The following is a 19,906-nucleotide window of genomic DNA, read 5'->3' as shown; positions in this document are numbered from 1 at the left end:
TCCACTGCTGAACTACTCTGACTGTGAAAAACTTTTTCCTGATATCTAGCCTATATTGTTGTACTTGAAGTTTAAACCCATTACTGCGTGTCCTCTCCTCTGCAGCCAGCAGAAACAGCACCCTGCCCTCCTCCAAGTGACAACCTTTCAAATACTTAAAGAGGGCTATCATGTCCCCTCTCAACCTCCTTTTCTCCAGGCTGAACATTCCCAAGTCCCTCAACCTATCTTCATAGGGCTTGGTCCCTTGGCCCCAGATCATCTTCGTCGCTCTCCTCTGTACCCTTTCAATTTTATCGACGTCCTTCTTGAAGTGAGGCCTCCAGAACTGCACACAGTACTCCAGGTGTGGTCTGACCAGTGCCGTATACAATGGGACTATGACATCTTGTGATTTTGATGTGATGCCTCTGTTGATACAGCCCAAAATGGCATTCGCCTTTTTTACCGCTGCATCACACTGCCTGCTCATGTTTAGTTTACAATCCACAAGTACCCCAAGGTCTCGTTCACACACAGTGCTACCTAGAAGCGTATCCCCCATCCAGTAGGCATGCTTTTCATTTTTCTGACCCAGATGCAGAACTTTACACTTATCTTTATTAAATTGCATCTTGTTCTCATTTGCCCATTTTTCCATTGTGTTCAGATCTCGTTGAACTCTGTCTCTATCTTCCGGAGTATTTGCCAGTCCTCGCAATTTGGTGTCATCTGCAAACTTGATGAGTAGTCCCTCCACCCCCTCATCTAGATCATTAATAAATATGTTAAAAAGTACCTGGCCGAGCACCGAGCCCTGAGGTACCCCGCTACTCACCTCTCTCCAGTCTGATGAAACACTTAAAGAAAGCAGCTTCTTTGGAAGGTGGACTCCATTGCATTTATACCCATCCAAACCCCTTGTCTCTCCAAACTCCTCTTTCTTTTAGGGATGCCAGTCCCCAGGTCCCACCTGGAGATTCCTTGGAATTCTAGATCTTCTCCAGGTGACAGAGATCAGTCCCCCTGGAGAAATGGCTGCTTTGGAGGGTCGACCTTCTCCCTGCCCCAAATCCCACCCACTCCTGCCTCCATCTCCAAGGTCTCCAAGCATTTCCCAACCCAGAGCTGGTAATGCTACTAATGATGGACAGTCTGAGAGTCAACATTTGCTGGACTATACATCCTAGAAACAGCAGGCTGTGCGGTAGCTACAAATGCATGCAAATTCACGAAACGCAAATGTTATTTGTCGAGGTAAACGCAATACACAATAGCAGTGAATCAAACATTGTTTTTCTACAATAATCTTCTTTAGCACAGCTGCGATAAATCTGGGGATCTAGTCAATGAATTAAAGAGGATAACACAGACCTCAGTGAATACCTGGCAGGAATCAATAGCAAGCGAAAACAAAGAGAAAGCAAACAGGTATTTAATTTTAAGCAGCGTTCCTGGGTGACTGACTAATGCATTCAGTGCTTTGCGATTCTTCAGACTAATTCTCTGCTTAGCATTTAATTTCAAGGAAAGTGCAATATTATTATTATTGCGGTGGTGGTGGTGGTGGGGGGAGGGGGTTGGTAATGCTAATCTTTCCCTTTTCTGGTGGTTTGCATTTCAAAAGAGCAGAAGAGTCTCGTTTGAAGAACAGACGGATTGGAGCGCCTGAGAACAAGATACAGAATTGCTTCAAGGGGAGAAATAAAAGAGATCTTCCTATCTCTTTTCAGTCAGGGCTAACTTCCTCCAAACTCTTGGTGTGTATGAGAGGAAACCAAAGCAGTTTTGTTCAGAAGTAAGTCCCCTTCTGTACTGCGGGGTCCTGGAAAGAGGAATGCAGCCCATACGACCTAGAATGCACTGTGGTTTGCGTCTGCATGGAGCTGGAGCCGTCAGGGAAGGAATTGCCTTCACAACCGCACCCCCCAAAAATGGGTTGCAAACCCAACCCCCCAACAGTTGCAAACCCAACCTCTTGGCCTTACTGTGTAGCTTTGTTTGTACCTCCATTCTCCCTCCCCTATGTTTGGATTGGCCTTGATAACAGCAAAAATAGCTTGTGTGTTCATAGATGTATATAATAATATGTAAGTCAAAAATTCTAAGGCCTGTTTAATATCCAGTCCTTGGAAGCCGAGAAATTCTCTGTAATGCTAAGCAGGATTCCGGAATAATAAAGCCTATTTCGTGACTGTCTTCAGCAGCATTAACCAAATTTCAGGGCATCAGCTCTCAGTGGCACCTGGCTCACAGTGGCTTGTGTCTCATCCCTTAGCTGGTGGTCTCTGGCATCAAGGAGGTACATGTGCCCTCAGCCTAGTCCAGGCCCTTTTCCATCCTGGCCCCTACCTGGTGGATTGAGCCCCTGGAACAGATTCAGGCCATGTCAAAACTAGGACAGTTCTGTGTGGTTTGCAAGATGGAGCAATTCTGCCAGGTGGGGACCAATGAGCTCAGTAATATCTACTGGACCCTCTATTACAAGATGCTTCAGACCACAGTCTGGTTTCTGGAGAACGGGAAAAAAATTGGATTGTTGATGCTTATTGTTCAATGCAGACTGTCATTACTTGTTTTTATCTCATTTTAAATTTTAAACTGAATGTAACTTCTAAATTATTGTATTTCCAGAAGGTGACTGATGCACCCCGCTCTGAGCCGGCTTGCTGGGAGGGCGGAATAAAAATGAAACAAATAAGTACAAATAGATAAAAAGGGGTTTTGCTGCTATAATTACTCTGTGTTTTTGCACAAGACACAGGAAGTCTTGTGAAGCCATTTGTACTCTTCTGAATAAACATCTAAGTCTCTAGCCCAGCCTTTCTCAACTTTTTCCCTGTTGAGAACACCCTGAAACATTCTTCCAGCTTTGAGAAACCCCAGATGTGGCACGATCATGCAGAATATGGCTGGGAAGCATAACTATATACACTCCCATGCAGAGTCACTCCCCTTCCTATCCCCTCAAGGCCGATCATTAGCCGTTTTGGGAAGGGGGGTGGTGGTCAGCATGATCATATATGGTCATTGTTGTTGTTAGTTGCAAAGTCGTGTCCGACCCATCGCGACCCCATGGACCCCATCCTCCAGGCCTTCCTGTCCTCTACCATTCCCCGGAGTCCATTTAAGTTTGCACCGACTGCTTCAGTGACTCCATCCGGCCACCTCATTCTCTGTCGTCCCCTTCTTCTTTTGCCCTCGATCGCTCCCAGCATTAGGCTCTTCTCCAGGGAGTCCTTCCTTCTCATGAGGTGGCCAAAGTATTCGAGTTTCATCTTCAGGATCTGGCCTTCTATCATCCAATAAATGTTTAATACATTTTTAAAATATATACCACATTAATTAACTCCCACCCATTCGGGAAGCCCTTCCAGGTCCGTCAAGAAACCCAGGGTTTTGTGAAAAGTCGTGTTTGCGTTCTTTCGGGAGATTTGCCATGGAACACGACGATCTCCACGGAGCACCCTACCCAGAGCTAGTGATGCTGGCGCATAATGCAGTGTCGTTTGAACACCAGCCAGGACCCCAAAGCATCCTATTGTTTTCTTTTGCAATATTTCTTTGCTCCCTCGGGGAAAAGAAGTGGTCTGTGTTAAGACAGGAGCACCAGCCCGTCCCACTGGAGGAGTCATTTGCTAATTGCCTTTGCTAAATGAAACAGAAAGGTGTTTGGACTCTCCATTAATAATTATTACCGGATGAGACACAAAGAATTTCAGAAGCCATTCACAGGGAGGGAAGGAGGGAGGGAGGGACAGATTGCTCCACCAGCAGTGTTCAATATCAGAACAAGCAGGTTGTTCCATTCAAACAAACAAGCAATACGTCTGCTGCATATGCTCTTCCAATCTTGCCCATCAATTTGATCCTACTGCATTCCAAAATCTAACGGTATGTCAAAATGCCAACTGATAGAAAACCATAGGATGCAAAAGACTTCAACACAATGAACTATCTATCTCCCCCCTACGCCGAGCATCAAAATCTGAGCAAATGAAACATGTCTCTTCCAATCCAGTACACCCATATTTCTGAAACCAAGATAAAACCACTATAACGTATTCATTAAACCAAAAACCTCCAAGGAGTGAATAACAGTGGCTCTCCGAATAGCCTGTTGATGAGCCATCATTCCGGGGCATCGCCAGGTCCCTCCTGGGCCTACCCCCCTACTTCCCGTATCACTTGCACGCGCGTTAATTTCAATGCTGTTTACTTCCTCCGGTGCTTGATTCCGCCTCCAAATGAAAGAATAAGAGTTTTGTGCTTACCTGTAAGACAGCTAGTGAGTGACAGAAGGAGTGTGAGTTTCCATGACGACTGCATGGCTTGGCGCTGAGGGCTTCAGCCTCCACCTGTACCCTTCTTAGCAGCTGCAAGGCCTCTTCATTAAAACGCAACCTGGTGAAACAAAACACAACCTGGTGAAACAAAAAGGGCTTCCTCCAGCTTCCGTCTGCCACGGCAAACAAGTTCTCATATGCAGACAGGGCTGATTCGAGGAATGCGGTAGCCCTTGGAACAAGGTCCTCCCAACCCAGAGCTGTAATCCATAAATTAGAGTTATAGAATCATAGAATCATAGAGTTGGAAGGGGCCATACAGGTCATCTAGTCCAACCCCCTGCTCAACGCAGGATCAGCCCTAAGCATCCTAAAGCATCCAAGAAAAGTGTGTATCCAACCTTTGCTTGAAGACTGCCAGTGAGGGGGAGCTCACCACCTCCTTAGGCAGCCTATTCCACTGCTGAACTACTGTGACTGTGAAAAACGTTTTCCTGATATCTAGCCTATATCGTTGTACTTGAAGTTTAAACCCATTACTGCGTGTCCTTTCCTCTGCAGCCAGCAGAAACAGCATCCTGCCCTCCTCCAAGTGACAACCTTTCAAATACTTAAAGAGGGCTATCATGTCCCCTCTCAACCTCCTTTTCTCCAGGCTGAACATTCCCAAGTCCCCCAACCTATCTTCATAGGGCTTGGTTCAGTTCGCCTGGAGAAAATGGCTGCTTTGGAGGGCAGCATCATACACATCATATTGACACCCCTCCCTTCTTCAACTCCCCATTCACAGGCTCCAACCCCCAAATTTCCTGAAAACCCAGTTGACAACTCAACCCCCCAGGAAACTAAGAGGAATCAATTTGACTGAGCAATCGCGGGTAACGTCTTTTCCCCTGAAACAGAGCACAACGACTGGGTTGTCCAGGGAGTGTGCAAACACAGTCCCTGCTGCTCCTCTAAGCCCCGGGGTGGGGGAGGGGAATGCTTCCCAATTACTTATTAATACCAGTGGCCTCCATTTTTCAACTTCTGCGATCAGGTACGTTTCTGTGTGCTCGCCAGGTCGGTAAGTTATCTCTTCTGTAAATATTTTGAAGGCCAAACCTCTGGGAAATAAGTATTTCCCATGAATATTATTAACTTTCCTTAGAGCCAATAAGTATTTTCTCTCCTTGCCCGTTCAGCAAGGTTCTGTTGTGGCAGCTGAGGAAGTACTGCGGTGCAGAAATGTTGAATCAAGGTCTTCCTTTAGATAAACACAGGGGAGAAAGGCTTTTTGTGTAGTGAAAAATGGGAAGTGGCTGAGGAGAGCCGTGTCAGTGCTTGCTTGGGAACCAGCCGCAGGAACTCAGTGGATCTTGCTGTTGGGTAGCCACGCACAGGATCAGGCTTTAAAAGCTGTTTTATTGTTGCAGAATATTGTTCAGTACTGACAGTGTTGATGATGATGATGATGATGATGATGATGATGATGATGATTTTTATTTATATCCTGCCCATCCAGAAGGGTGGATCACCTGCCATACCCTAACTATGCCATTGGTCCAGCTCCACACACTGGCCAAGCACACATGGTTCTCTTCTCTTTCCTCACAATGATGCTGTGCGGAATATTAAGCTATGCTCATTTAGCAAACTCAAGTACACCAGAAGTAGCTCTTCACACTAGTACTCTAACCCAGGGGTAGTCAGCCTGTGGTCCTCCAGATGTCCATGGACTACAATTCCCATGGGAACTGTAGTCCATGGACATCTGGATGACCACAGGTTGACTACCCCTGCTCTAACCAATACAACAGATTGTCTCTTAAGCACCAGTGCTATTCAAGGTACATTGCAAAATTTTCAAGTATCCACCATACCCAATAGAAAATTATTATTATTATTTTTGTTGTTGTTGTTGTTTATTCAATTAATATCCCACCCCTCCTGGTAGACCATTTTCTCAGAGTATTTAGAACAGGCTTTATCACCCTGGGTTTCTTGAAGCCCTGGGGTCTCTGGAAGGCCCTGGAAGGGTTTCCTGAAAGGATGGGAAGTAATTAATTTTTATATATACATTTTAAATTTGTTAAACTTTTATCAGGTTATATGACCATATATGGCCATGTCGTTCCCCCCCCCCCCAAGATCACCAATGATGGGCCCGGAGGGGTGGAAAGGGGAAAGGCCCCAGATGGGTGTGTACAAAGCTATGCTTCTCAGACATATTCTGTATGATCGCACCACTTCTGGGGGTTCTTGAAGCTTGAATAATGTTTCAGGGGTTTTTCAATGGTAAAAAAAAGCTGAGGAAGGCTGATTTAGAGAGTTACCACAATCCTACAAAGTATTTCACTGCCAACATTCCTGGAAGCGAACTGGGTGACCTTGTTTCAGTCTGGCAAACTACTCCTTATCCAATTAATGGATCAAAGACAAAAATAATGTCAAATTAAAGAGCTGTTGGTGTTGTGGAATACCTGCTTTAAAAACCTTTGATGTCAGCATGTGCATTAACTTCCATAGACACACATTCAAAGGAGTGCTTGTCATGATCAGCTGGCCCCTATATTTCAAGTCTGCAAAATGGCACCACCCAATTTTTAAGGAGATTTTGTTTTAAAAAAACCCCTAAATCTCAAAGGGGACCCCAAGACATTGCTATCCTCTCATCTACCTTAGTATCATAGCAACAACCCTGCGGGGTAGGGTAAATGGAAATACTATGATCTACCAAAGGGCTTCCATGATAGAGTGGACATTCCAGCCAAGTCTCTCTGATCCTACTTGGATCCTCTAATACAGGTTTGCTGGCAGCGTTTGCTGGCAGGGGCTCATGGGAATTGTAGTCCATGAACATCTGGAGGACCACAGGTTGACTACCCCTGCTCTAACTGACAGGCAAAGCTGCCTCTCAATATTTTCTTGAGATGTTTATAGCAGGCTTCCTCATCCAGGGGTTCGTGAAACCCTGAGGTTTCTTGGTGGCTCTGGAAGGGTTTCCCAAATGGGTGGGACTTTTTAAAATTGGTTAAACAGTTGTCTGGTGAAATTACGATACGTGATCATATTGACCAGCCTCCCTCCCAAAACAGCTAATGATGGGCCTGGATGGGGTGGGGAGGGGAAGGATCTTGGATTGCCCCACTTCTGGGGTTTCTCGAAGCCTGAACAATGTCTCATGGGGTTCACAATGGTAAGAAAGTTGAGAAAGGCTGGTCTACCATGAAACAACTACATTTCTAGGTATGATTCAAATGAGTAGCCGTGTTGGTCTGAAGTAGCACAATAGACACTGACGAAGAGTGCTTGCACTTGAAAGCTCACGCCTTGAATAAATCTTTGTTGGTCTTAAATGTGCTACTGGACTCTGGTTTTATTTCTAGGTATGATTAAAGAGAGCTCCATTAACCTATAACTCCCTAAATAATTAGGAACCTCGGGAAATCCTTCCTCCTCTATTGCTCTAACTAAAGTTTAAGATTGTTGACCGAATCCTGTTTCCATCTTGTGCGAGGTCCCTGGTTTGAAACACTGAATTCCCTCCCACATTCTCGTTATTAGACTCTCTCATGGTATTCTGAAAGAAGATAAAACATAATTCTATTTTGTTCTGCTTTGGAATTATACCATTAGAGTATATTGAAGATTTGTTTGCTTCTGTTTTGACATTATTTGGTAGTGTGTTCTTCCAAGATGCTTTATCTTATTCTTGTGGGTGCAACTACAGGACCAGCACTGAAAAGTAACTTACATATTGTATAAATAAGTAATTGAATGAATAAATATTTTAAGTTGATTATCCTGTTCAGTATAAGACAAGTACCTTAATATTTTACCAGGGGTGGTTTTCAGGTCAAACACAAAATTCAGAAATCTCAGGGATGGCCAACCAGTAATACGCAGTCAGAGACGCGGTGGGCCTGCTCCTTTCCCCGGAACAAAGCCTTTCCCACCCACCCCGGCCCAAGGCCGCAGCTTTGTTCTGGGAAAAGGAGCAGGCATGCTGTGTCCTCAACATGGCGGGCCTCCTACTTGGCCCAGAACAAAGCCTTCCCCCCCCCCCCCGGCCAAGGCCATGGGCCCTGCCTCATGGGTGGGAAAGGCTTCGACGCGGCGACCCTGCTCCTTTCCCGCGGCCTCCCCCCTGGCCAAAGCAGCTGTGTGGCCTGCGGGAAAGGAGCAGGACTGCCTCTCTTTCCTGCACCCTCCCTCGGGTGACTCACCTGCGGACAAGGGTCTTCTTCCCGCAGTGACTCCCCGGAATACCGAACCGAAGACAGGTCAAGTAGCCAATGGGGAGCTGCGCTAAGCGCGGCTCCCTATTGGCCACTTGGCCCTGGATTGACACTCGGAGGGGCCAATCAGGAGCCACTTTGCGGCTCCTGATTGGCCCCTCCGAGTTTTTATCCTGGACTCACTCCGCCCCTTTCTCTTCCCCTTTATCCCTTAGCATTTTATTTAGATCGCTCCGCAGGAGCAGTTTAAAGATGATGATGATGATGATGCCAAGAAATAGACTAGAAATCATTCTCCTAATAATGCATGAGGCATTATGGGAGTGTGGCCAAAGGAAAGGCAATGAACTAACCAGTGCATTGCTTGAACCACGGGGTGGCCTGCTTGGTGGCCTGCTTTGGGGGAAAGCCTCCCCCCCCCCCGGGGCAGAAACAGTACAAACCAGGCTGTTTTGTGGCAGCTGCTTCTTGGAGTTCCCCCTTTCCCCTACACAGCAATTTCATTTTGACTTGCTTTGGTTTCAGAGTTTACAATCTAGGGTTGCCAGCACTGGTTGGGAAGTATCTGGAGATTTTGGGGGTTGAACCTGTGGAGGAGGGTGGGGTTTGTGGGAGGGATCTCATCGGGGGATACTGCCATGGAACGCCCCTTCCAAGCAGCCATTTCCTCCAGGGGAACTGATCTCTGTCACCTGGAGATCCACTGTGATCCCAGGAGATCTCCAGCTACCACCTGGAGACTCACAGCTCTGTAGCAACCCCTTTATATTCTCTGCATCAAAACCTACAGGAAACATTTCAGCCATAATCCCTTTTGCAACTTGCTCAGGAGTGGCACTTTGTCAGTGGAAGGCTGCCTCAATTGGAGTTTATCCGGCATTTTGAGCTGAATAGCTTCCCTCCTTCCAAAATGAGAGAAGCAGGTATGAGGCTTTGAACATAAATCCAAACCTGACACATTAAATCAAGCCTTTTTCAGATGGGCTCATTGGCTTGACTGGGAGAGTAATGCAAGCAGAAAAGTTAGGATACCCCAAGGATATTAAGTTTTATGGATTTCTTTTGCATAATAATGGGATTTTCACTGAGCCCCAAAGCCCCTTTCTTACTTGTTAAAGGGAGTGATAGCATCTCTATTACTTCCCTTCCCCCCCCCCTAAAAAAATCCCATTTTTATTCTTATCACTTTACACTGGAGTGTGAAACTTCATGGAATCAGTCCTGTTCCACGAGGTGAGGATACAAATTTGCCTGCTGGAAAATTGAAAAGGGATCGTCACCTCCCACTAGCACGCTACAGCGAGTCAGATGGAGAAGACGCTTTTGTGAGCGAAATGGAGCCTCTTTTTCATCTTCCAGGTCATCTACCAGGCAATTTTCGGTTTTCTCACGGCAGCCAGCCTGCTCCTTTCTCATGAACCTTCTGACAATTTATGGGTAACGGAGGGGAAGTATATTTTTTCGAGAAAATTATGCACATGGGGAATTTTGGAGCCTTCAGTCTAATGATCTTTGCAGTGTCGTAGGTTTTGGGGCCTCTGCCCTGGTTTGGAGACAGATGTATGAAGAAAGGTTGGGGGAGCTTGGTCTGTTTAGCCTGGAGAGGAGATGACTGAGAGGGGATCTGATAACCATCTTCAAGTATTTAAAAGGCTGCCATATAGAGGATGGAGCAGAGGGACAGGCCAGAATGAATGGGATGACATTAATTCAAAAGATCTAAACATCAAGAAGTTCCTGACAGAGCAGTTTCTCAGTGGAACAGGCTTCCTGGGGATGTGGTGGGTTCTCCATCTTTGGAAATTTTTAAACAGAGGCTGGATAGCCATCTGATGGAGAGGCTGATTCTGTGAAGGCAAAGGGGTGGCAGGTTACAGTGGATGAGCGATTGGGATGTGAATGTCCTGCATAGTGCAGGGGTTAGACTAGATGACCCAGGAGGTCCCTTCCAACTCTATGATTCTATGATTCTAAATTCTTGCCTCCCTCAGCCCCTTAGTTACCACACATGGCCCTCATCATCATCCTACAATCACTCTGAAATTATATTACGCTCTTATAAATACTAGCCCCACTGTTTACAAAACACCCCTTTGGGGGCTCCCGGACTCATGTTCGCATTTCCTCAGTGGATTAGTTTAAAAGCTGCTCTGCCAATTTTTTCTTAATTTCAGTCACCACAGACTGGTTTCCCTTTTGTTCCAGTGAATCCCATTTTTTTGTACAGGTTCAGCTTGTCCTAGAAAATTTCCCAGGACCTAACAAATCCAGTTGGTTTCTTCTGACACTACCTTTTCATCCATACATTGTAGGTCTTCCAGGAGAAGGTTCAAGACCCATATAAGCTGGAAGAAGGCTCCTTAGATTGGAAGAACTGGCCAACGAGGGCTCCCAAGGCCCTGATAGAGGCAAGAATTATTTATTAATTTCATTTATAGACCACCACTTCCACAAAGTGGCTCATGGTGGGTAACACTCCAGATAAAACCCACAATAAAATCCCCGTAAATTCCCCTAAACCAATTAACCAACCCATGGTGGTGACAGTAACCCTCCCCCCTCTCCATGGAACCTGATAACTTAGCTTCATGGAAGTGCCCAGATCTAACTCTCCCTGGTCTCAACCAAGGACTTGATGGAAGAGCTCCATTTTACAGGCCCTACAGAACTGGGAAAGCTCCATCAGGGCCCTTTGCTCTCTCAGGAGTGCATTCCACCAAGTTGGGGCCAGGACCAAAAAGGTCCTGTCACTGGTCAAGGCCAGGCAAACCTTCCTCGGGCCAGGGACCTTCAGGTCAGGTTCTGATATTTTTTTTAAAAATTGCATCCTTGCATACTTATTAGAAATTCTTACTTGAAGAGGCAAAGGGTCGCTCTAGGAACTGACAGAAGCACTTGTTTTACAATAGACTTTCTGTTGGTTCTTACAGCTTTCCCATGGTAACTTCCAGGGTAGTTCTAGGAATTGCCAGAAATTCTATGATTTTACCAGAATTCCTTACTGGTTACCTGCTTAATCTATCTACGTACAATAGCGTACAGGTCAATAACTCAGCATCCCTGACCACCTCTCTCCAAACTCAGTAAGACAAGAATTATCTAACCCACTCCAGTGTCCTCGTGCAATCCCCAGTCTAGTATCTAAGCTCTTTAACACAGTCAAGTGGTCAGTGGTGTCAAAATGCAGCTGAGAGATTAAGCAAGGTCAAGAGAGAGTGGTTTCATTTATCACGATACACATGGATAGTCTCCTTCTGTAAACAGGTTCAAGGCAGATTTGTCATCGAGGAAACCCCTTGTTCTTGATTATGCACATGACTTGCAGATATCTGAAAGGTGAACCCCAGATTTAAAGACTGCCATAATGATAGTCTGTATATACATGTGTACACATTCTATTGTTCATATCAAACATAAAAATGTAAAGGTATCCCCTGTCTGACCCTTGGGGGGACGCCCTCTAGCATTTTCATGGCAGACTCAATATGGGGTGGTTTGCCATTCCCTTCCCCAGTTATTACCGTTAACCCCCCTGCAAGCTGGGTACTCATTTTACCGACCTCGGAAGGATGGAAGGCTGAGTCAACCTTGAGCCGGCTGCTGGGATCGAACTCCCAGCCTCATGGGCAGAGCTTTCAGACTGCATGTCTGCTGCCTTACCACTCTGCGCCACAAGAGGCTCTAATATCAAACATACACAGAGACATATTCAATACACGGAACTGGACTGACTCAGGAGTTTGCGATTATCAGACTGTGCTCTCTGCAGAGGAAATCCTGAGTAAAAAAAACCCTCTTTCTGCATGAACGTTTAATTACGCAAATATTTTGTTTTAGACCCGTCAAGCTATTTTAGCACATGAGATTGTTGTGCATTACATCATCTGCTCACACACATTTATGTAGGAATTAACATAGGCTGTCATCTCTAACTGGTCAGAGGAGAGAGACGGAAATCTGTGTTTCTGTTTTTGTCCAAAACAATAGCCATGGGCATATTGTAGATTATCAAACACCCCCTTCCCCTGCATCGCAGGTATCATACTGGCCTTTACAACATATTAACTCAAAATCTCCACAAAAATCTTGGTCATATGTTAGGTTTATAATTCAATGATGGATAAGCCACCGTTTCCCCAAGAGGGTTCAGACCAGATGGCAATCTTCATAAAACATGCTTAGACATAACATATTACAAAAAACAGGACAAAAACCAAGCCTGAAAATCCCTATTAAACATTGCAATAATCTCATAGCTATAAAAATACAAATCAGCTAGAAGACTGCATAGGCTTTAACCCTCTTGCAGTTGAGTTATATTTTCCCCTACTGGCTAACCAAACAGGCACTCGTGAAATTTATTTCAGTATTTGGTTAAAATAGTTTGAAACCACCTTGCAAGGCAGCTATCAAAGAGGCTCCAAGGCAAATAGAATAAAGAAAATTTTTAAAAAGCCTTAAAGCCAGAGCATGTGAGGAACAGTGCTTAGCATTTGTGAATGCCCAGATCTAGAACTTTCTCAAGACAGGGTTGGCAACTAGGATTGCCCGCTCTGACATGGGAAATACCGGGAGATTTTCAGGGCGGAATCTGGAGGAAGTGGGATTTGGGGAGGGGAGGGACTTCAGCAAAGCATAATACAATTAATTAATTAATATATCGGCTGCCCCTATAAGGCACTGCCATCCCCAGGGCAGTTGACAACACTGTCAAAGTGCAATAACAATTAAAAGCATTAAAACAATTAAAATGGATTAAACTATCAAACAAATGTGCAAAAATGTAGCTGGACAGCCTCCGAATCTTGGTGACATATTCAGGTTCCTCCACATGATGTCGCCTACATTCAGAGGCCGCCCAGCAGCCGGCTCGCAATTTCACCATTTTTAACTTTCAATGTAGCAAATCTAGGAAAGTGGATTTACCACCATAAAAAGCACGAACCACCGGTGAGCAACCAGTGCGCAACCAGGGCAAAGAACATCTGGACGGGGAAAGGCACGATATGCTCAGCAGCTCTGTGACGCCCTCCCCCCTCCATTTCCTGCCTACCGAGGGAGACAGATTCCCATCTCCATGTCAGGTCAACCTCCATTAAGTCTCTATGTAGTGGTTTCTTACTAAGTGCCTCCTTCCCTTCCTCCTCTCGGTTGTCAGACCCTGTTCCTTCTTCTCCTCTCTCCCCCCCCACCCCGCTGGCTGCCCACCTGCCACTCAGCCATTCCCTTCCACAAATGCCTAGGACTCCTGCCCTCCTTCTGCCTCCCCGAGCACTTCTTAAGCGAGGCACTGCCTCTGTGCTGCTCATGTCAGCCACCTCCACATTGTCTGTCCCACCTCCATGCCACCCATTCCACCTCCACGCTGCCTGTTCCACTGCTCCTCCACCAGAGCTCCTGCAAACCAGCGGGGGGGGGGGGTAGGTAGAAGAGAGGAGAAGGGATGGGGGCCTGACAACTGAGAGGACGAAGGGAAGGAAGCGCTTAGTAAGAAAAAACACTACAGAGAGATTTAATGGAGGTTGAACTGACCGGGGAGAGGGGGGGAATCTGCCTCCCTTGCCGTACCCTCTGCTGGCCAGCCGGGTTAGGGTTTATTGGGGGGGGGGGGGGCTTTACCTTACATGAATATACATTGCTGCATGTAAGTTTCAATTTTTTTTTAAAAACTAGAACAACAAACCTCAGATTTGTTGCCTCCATGGATTGACAGGCCGAGGAGCAGCGAGTGAAAGAGTGCGTTACTCTCTCTTTTGCTTTTTGCACACCATCTGACCCTCTGTGTGGAAATGGCCATAGAGTTGGGAGGGGCCATACAGGCTATCTAGACCAATCCCCTGATTAATGCAAGTTCAGCCTAAAACATCCAGGATCAGGATCCGTCCAGGCAATGCTTGAAGACTGCCAATGAGGGGGAGCTCCTCACCTCTGTAGGCAACTGGTTCCACTGCTGAACTACTCTGACTGTAGAAAAAAATTCTGATACCTAGCCGATATCATTCCCAATGTAGTTTAAACTCATTGCTATAGGGCCTATCCTCTGTTGCCAACAGGAACCACTCCCTGCCCTCCTCCAGATGACAACTATACAAATCCTTCAGGAGAGCAATTGTGTCCCTTCTCAGTCTCCTCTTCTCCAGGATGGACATTCCCAAGTCCCTCAGCCTTTCTTCATAGGCTCTGGGCCATAGGTCCCATGGCCCCAGATTATCCTAGTCGCTCTCCTCGGCACCCTTTCAATTTGGTCCACATTCCTTTTGAAGTTGGCAACCCTCACCCATTGTGAAGGAGTCCCTCTATTACAGGGTTTCTGACCTCTATTGGATATTGCACCACCATATGGTGAAGGGTAAAACGAACCATGGGACGCAAGTCTCCGCTACGCCGATTCTCTGACAGCCTTCCAAGGAACAGTTGCCGAGCTTAAAGCATGCTGTGATCTCAGACCCGTGAAGTATCCCAGGAACCCAAGGCCTTATTGATGCACAGCTAAAACAACTGGTGTGTTTGTGATGATGCCCGCAGGCAGGCTCATTCCTGGGGATTTTGTGTTTGATTCAATTTGTTTATAATTAAAAAGTCTTAGAGAAGAGTCAGCTGGAGAGGCTGGAGCGGGATCGCCAGGAGACGCTCGGGAGGGCCGCGCAGCTGTCTGGTAAGCCTTTGTTAATCCTGCTAACATTCTATTTAGTGATCCAAGAAACCTGCCCGATTCCACACGGTGGAGGCATAAAGGGCTCCATTTGCAGAGAAAATAAATCCCGGCAGTTCTTCTGGCAATTTTGTCACCAAGACCTGTGTCTCAACTCTATTGTGCAGTTCAGGAGTGTCTGAGAAGAGTCTTGTGGGGCAGAGCTACACCCACATACTGTCCAACAATTTTAATACGTTCCCATAATGTCTTCTGCATGGTAGCAAAATTCCTGTATGTCTCTACCAGAATAAAATTAACAAGAATGTCTGAATGCCGGCATGTCCAGGGATTATGTGGTTTTTTTTGGGGGGGGGGGCATCATCTGGCATTGAACTGTGGTCACTGTGGGTGGGCAGGTAATTGTGAATTTCCTGCTTTCTTAAAGGGGTTGAAGGTTTAGAAGAGTGTACATTGGCATGGCATTGTCCAAACATCATCTGTAAAGCCAAAATTAGATTTCAGATGGAATTATTAAGGAGAATGCTCCTAATTCCACTCTACTCAAGTTCTCCCTGAAATCCAACAATCCATCTCTTTCCCTTATTTTAGAAATTTGGGATCTGATTCCAATGGATTCTGCTTTGATCAAGAGAAATTCTAACAGGTGAGGGGCAAGAAGGGGGCGTTTTGCAAAACTGCACTCTGCAGATGATCAGAGACACAAACTTTCCATCATGTATTGTGTAACAGAACACAGCTGCCAGGGCTGAAGTTACAAAAGGATGTACTGATTCATTTTCAAACAGAAATCAAAGAGGGATCACTTTTTTTAAAGGCAGGAGAGAGAGAGCAAAAAAAATCAAACGCTATATCTTAAAAAGTGAATTTTCAAAAAAGAAATTATTTCCCTTGTAACAGGTCTAACATCAAATCAGGAGATTTAAGAGATTTCCTTGTTGTAACCAAATGGTTTCAGTGCTTTAAGTACTAGTAATTTTGCTTTTAGCTATTTTCCACTTGAATTACTGTGGGAAAGTTTTATAAATGTACTGTGTTGACAGATATTAATTATGCAACAAATCAACTGTTTTTTAATGTATGTACCTATACAATCATGTTTATGAACCTCTTTAATTGCACATTATTCTTAAATTTCTAATTACAACCTGCTCTAAAATGATGTCCAGTTGTTTAAAGATGCATTTCATTATTATTAGTTATTCCGCAGACAGTTCACTAAGAAACAGCGTTGGGATACGAAAGTGAATTAGAAATTGCATTATTCATGCAGGACTTTGCAACATAGGAGAAGGGGGAAATAAATAAAGCACTCTATGAGAAATAAGAGCCTCTTCGCCACCTTTCGGAAATCTCCTCTTATTGGAATTTAAAAGTCCTCGTGATGAAATACCGGTGATTTTGAACTGTACCTTTTGCATTTAACCAGTGGTTCAGAGTGGCACTTTCATAAACTCTGATGCATTTTTGTTAGGGGTGTTTTGCAATACATTACTAGGGGAGAGTTTGTGGCTCTGTGGTAGAACATCTGCTTAGCATGTAGAAAGTCCCAGGTTCAATCCCCAGCATCTCCAGTTGAGAGGACCAGGTGATGTGAAACACTTTTGTCTGTGACCTTGGAGAACCACTGCCAGACTGAGTTGACAATGTTGACCTTCATGGACCAGACATTTGATCCACTATGAAGCAGCTTCATGTGTCTATACCAATGCAGGAGTTAGCAGTGGAGGTGGCAGATGCTGAAGTGTACCCCAGCTGTGAAGAGCACTGCTGGATCATACCAATTGTCCATCTAGTCCAGCATCCCATCTTGTTCAGTGGCCAACCACTTCCTCTGGAGGGTCAACAAAAGGTCATAAAGGCTGAGGCTTCCCCCAGATGTTGCTTCCTGCTTTGGGATTCAGAGGTTTAGTGCCTCTGAATGTGGTGTTTCCCCTCAGTCACCATGGCTAATAACCATCGATAGACTTATCCTCCAGGAATCTATCTAATCCCCTTCAAAAGCCATCTATTCCTGTGGCCGTTAGTACATCCTTTGGTAGTAAATCCAACATTTTAATCACTCCCTGTTTTAAAAAATATTTCCTTTTGTCTGTCCTGAACCGACTGGCCATTGGCTTCATTGGATGCATTCAAGTTCTAATATTTTGGGAGAAGGAGAGGTTTTTCGCTTTGTCAGCTCTTTCTACCCCAGGCATAATTTTATAAACCTGTATCATGTTCCCTCTTCGTTGTCTCTTTTCTAAATGGAAAAGTCCCAGACTCTTCAACCATTCCTCATAATGAAGGTGCTCCAAACCCCTGGGCATCTTGGCTGCCCTCCTCTGCACCTGTTTCTAGCTCTTTTTGAGATACAGTGACCACAACGGTACACAATATTCCAAATCTGGCGGCAACATAGATAAGGGTGTAAACTGCACGGAGCATTTATTCCAATCCCAGGTGGATTCAGTCCCTGCCGTCTACACAGAATGTGATTTCCATTTTGATTTTGGGCAATTTAAATTTTCCCTCTGCATTAGAAGTCCAAACTCCTAACCACTACACCAAACTGGCTCTGGGAGCTCATTCTACCAGGCAAGAGCCAAAATGGAGAAAGCCCTGGCCCTGGTTGAGGCCAGTTGGACTTCTTTTGGGCCGGGGACAACCAGTCGGTTCACAGTCGCTGAGTGAAGTGCCCTCCGGGCTACATATTCAGATAGGTGGTCCCTTAGATACATTCAGCACAGACCGTATATGGCCTTAAAGGTTAGAACCAAATTCTTGAAGCAAACCTGGCGCTCTACTGGAAGTCAAAGTAGCTGTTGCAGTACCAGGCTAAAATGGGCCCTCCACGGCGTTCTGGCTCATATCAAACATCAAGTGACCTAAATATTCCGCCTAGCAGTAGTTGTACCAGTTAACATTGTATCTATCTTTGGATTTAATTTGCGCTGTTCACCATGACGGCTTTTTAGAGATTGTATTTGCAAAATACGGTTTCTAGGCTTACCAGGTGCCCAGCAATAGTGGGCAAACTCCGGGTAATGATTGCCAATGCTGGACAATGCTCATCTGGATTGTGGGTGCAAAGGAGGCGGGCAAAATGGAGGGAGGGGAGCAATTTTCATTGCCGTGCAGTGATGTCACTTCCAGCCCTACTTGGACTGCCACCTCCCCTACAGTAAGTATCCATCTCCCACAATCTCCTGCTGGATGTCAGGCTGTACCTAGCAACCCTACAGGTTCGGTCTGGATTTTGAGGCAAAAAATACATTTCTAGCCTCAGGATCGCTCTTCTTAATTGGAGCCTGGCTGCTGAGGATGCAGCAAGGGGATTTCTGCTATAATAACAGACCTTGATTCGGGAGGCGGCGGCAAATGAAGTGACGGAGGAAAGTTCCATTTTCCCTCTAACTAGAAAAAGGACAAAACGACCATTACGAACTCTAGTAATACACAGTTTGACATTTTAAAACAAAGGTTCTTGAGTATTTCTCATTATGCGTGACTTTGGGAAGTACCCAAGCCAAGGTTATTTTTGCCTCTGTGTGATATAAAAGTATGTGAATTTATAAAGCTGCATTGCCTGGATTTTGTAAATGCCAATTAATCAATGCAGATTTTATGCATCTTCAGTGTGAAGACAAGGTTGAAGAAAATATTGAAGAAAGTTCCAGAGAGTGATAATACTTTGTACCGATGATTATAGGCCGCCCTCTGATCTGTTGAGATTCTAAACCGTGTCAAGGACACTCTTCCACTGAAAGACATACCATTCCCCCCCCCCCAAAAAAAAATTAAATAAGACTGGAACATTTGAGTTCAGTGTTGAAAATCCCCCCAGGGTTCCATCAAATTTTGGAATAGTTGAGAAAAGTCTCCTTGTCTTCTCAAGCCCTCCCTTTTTTCCCCTTGCTTGGTATATGTTATCTTGCCTATAGCAGTGGTCCCCAACCTTTTTATCGCCGGGGACCACTCAACACCAGGGACCACTCACCGGGGACCACTCAATGCCTTTTACTGAGGCCTGGTGGGGGGGCAGTTTACTCCTCTACTCTCAACCACTGCCCTAACGCTCTCTGATCGCTATGGTAATGTTTAAACATCCCTTCAAAATAAGATACAGACACGCCACAACAATGAACATAAGGAACATTTTATTTTCATGGAAATTTTAACTCATGACAATGACAAATCAATGGGAACCCTGAGCTTGTTTCTCTGCATCGAGATAGTCCCATCTGGGAGTGATGGGAGACAATGACACCTGAAGTGTGTTGTAAAGGGCCGGGGGGGATGAAGTCAAGGGCTGGGGGGGGGGGCGAGAGAAGGCGTCCTTCGGGGCCCACCTCCAATTAGTCGAAGGACCACATGTGGTCCGCGGCCCACAGGTTGGGGATCGCTAGCCTATAGCCAATTCCACAGACCAGATTAAAGATGGCATTGTTAATGTGTTAGTTTTTATGATGGTTTCATTGTATTGCAAATGTACCCAACGAGCCAGTGTGATGTAGTAGCTAAGAGTAACGGCTTCTAACCTGGCAAGATGGCTTTGATTCCCTGCTCCTCCACATGCAGCCAGATGGGTGACCTTGGGCTTGTCACAGTCCTGATAGAGCTGTTCTTACATAGAAGGAATGCCAGGACTCCTCACAGGGGGTCTGTTGTGGGGGGAGGAAGGGAAGGAGATTGAAGCTGCTTTGAGACCCCTTCAAACGGTGTGTGTGGGGGGAGGGGGTGACGTAGACTTCTTAATCTATTGCTGTAAACTGCTATAAACTGGCCCA

The 19,906-nt window shown here is 45.5% G+C and overlaps 1 protein-coding gene across 3 annotated transcripts in view; it reads right to left on the bottom strand.

The window, feature by feature from the left end:
- Nucleotides 1–19,906, bottom strand: part of CNTN5 (contactin 5) — a 744,496-nt gene that overhangs the window by 410,469 nt on the left and 314,121 nt on the right. For all 3 annotated transcript variants that reach the window (XM_077341497.1, XM_077341498.1, XM_077341499.1), the window contains exon 3: nt 4,254–4,383. In XM_077341497.1, the coding sequence (XP_077197612.1) occupies nt 4,254–4,308 (55 nt within the window). In that variant the 5' untranslated portion in view covers nt 4,309–4,383. The remainder of the gene's footprint in view (nt 1–4,253; nt 4,384–19,906) is intronic.

Source organism: Paroedura picta, chromosome 6, assembly GCF_049243985.1.
Source record: "Paroedura picta isolate Pp20150507F chromosome 6, Ppicta_v3.0, whole genome shotgun sequence".
Classification (NCBI taxonomy): domain Eukaryota; kingdom Metazoa; phylum Chordata; class Lepidosauria; order Squamata; family Gekkonidae; genus Paroedura; species Paroedura picta.
Note: the sequence above shows the minus strand (reverse complement) of the source record. Positions and strands in the feature narration are given on the sequence as shown.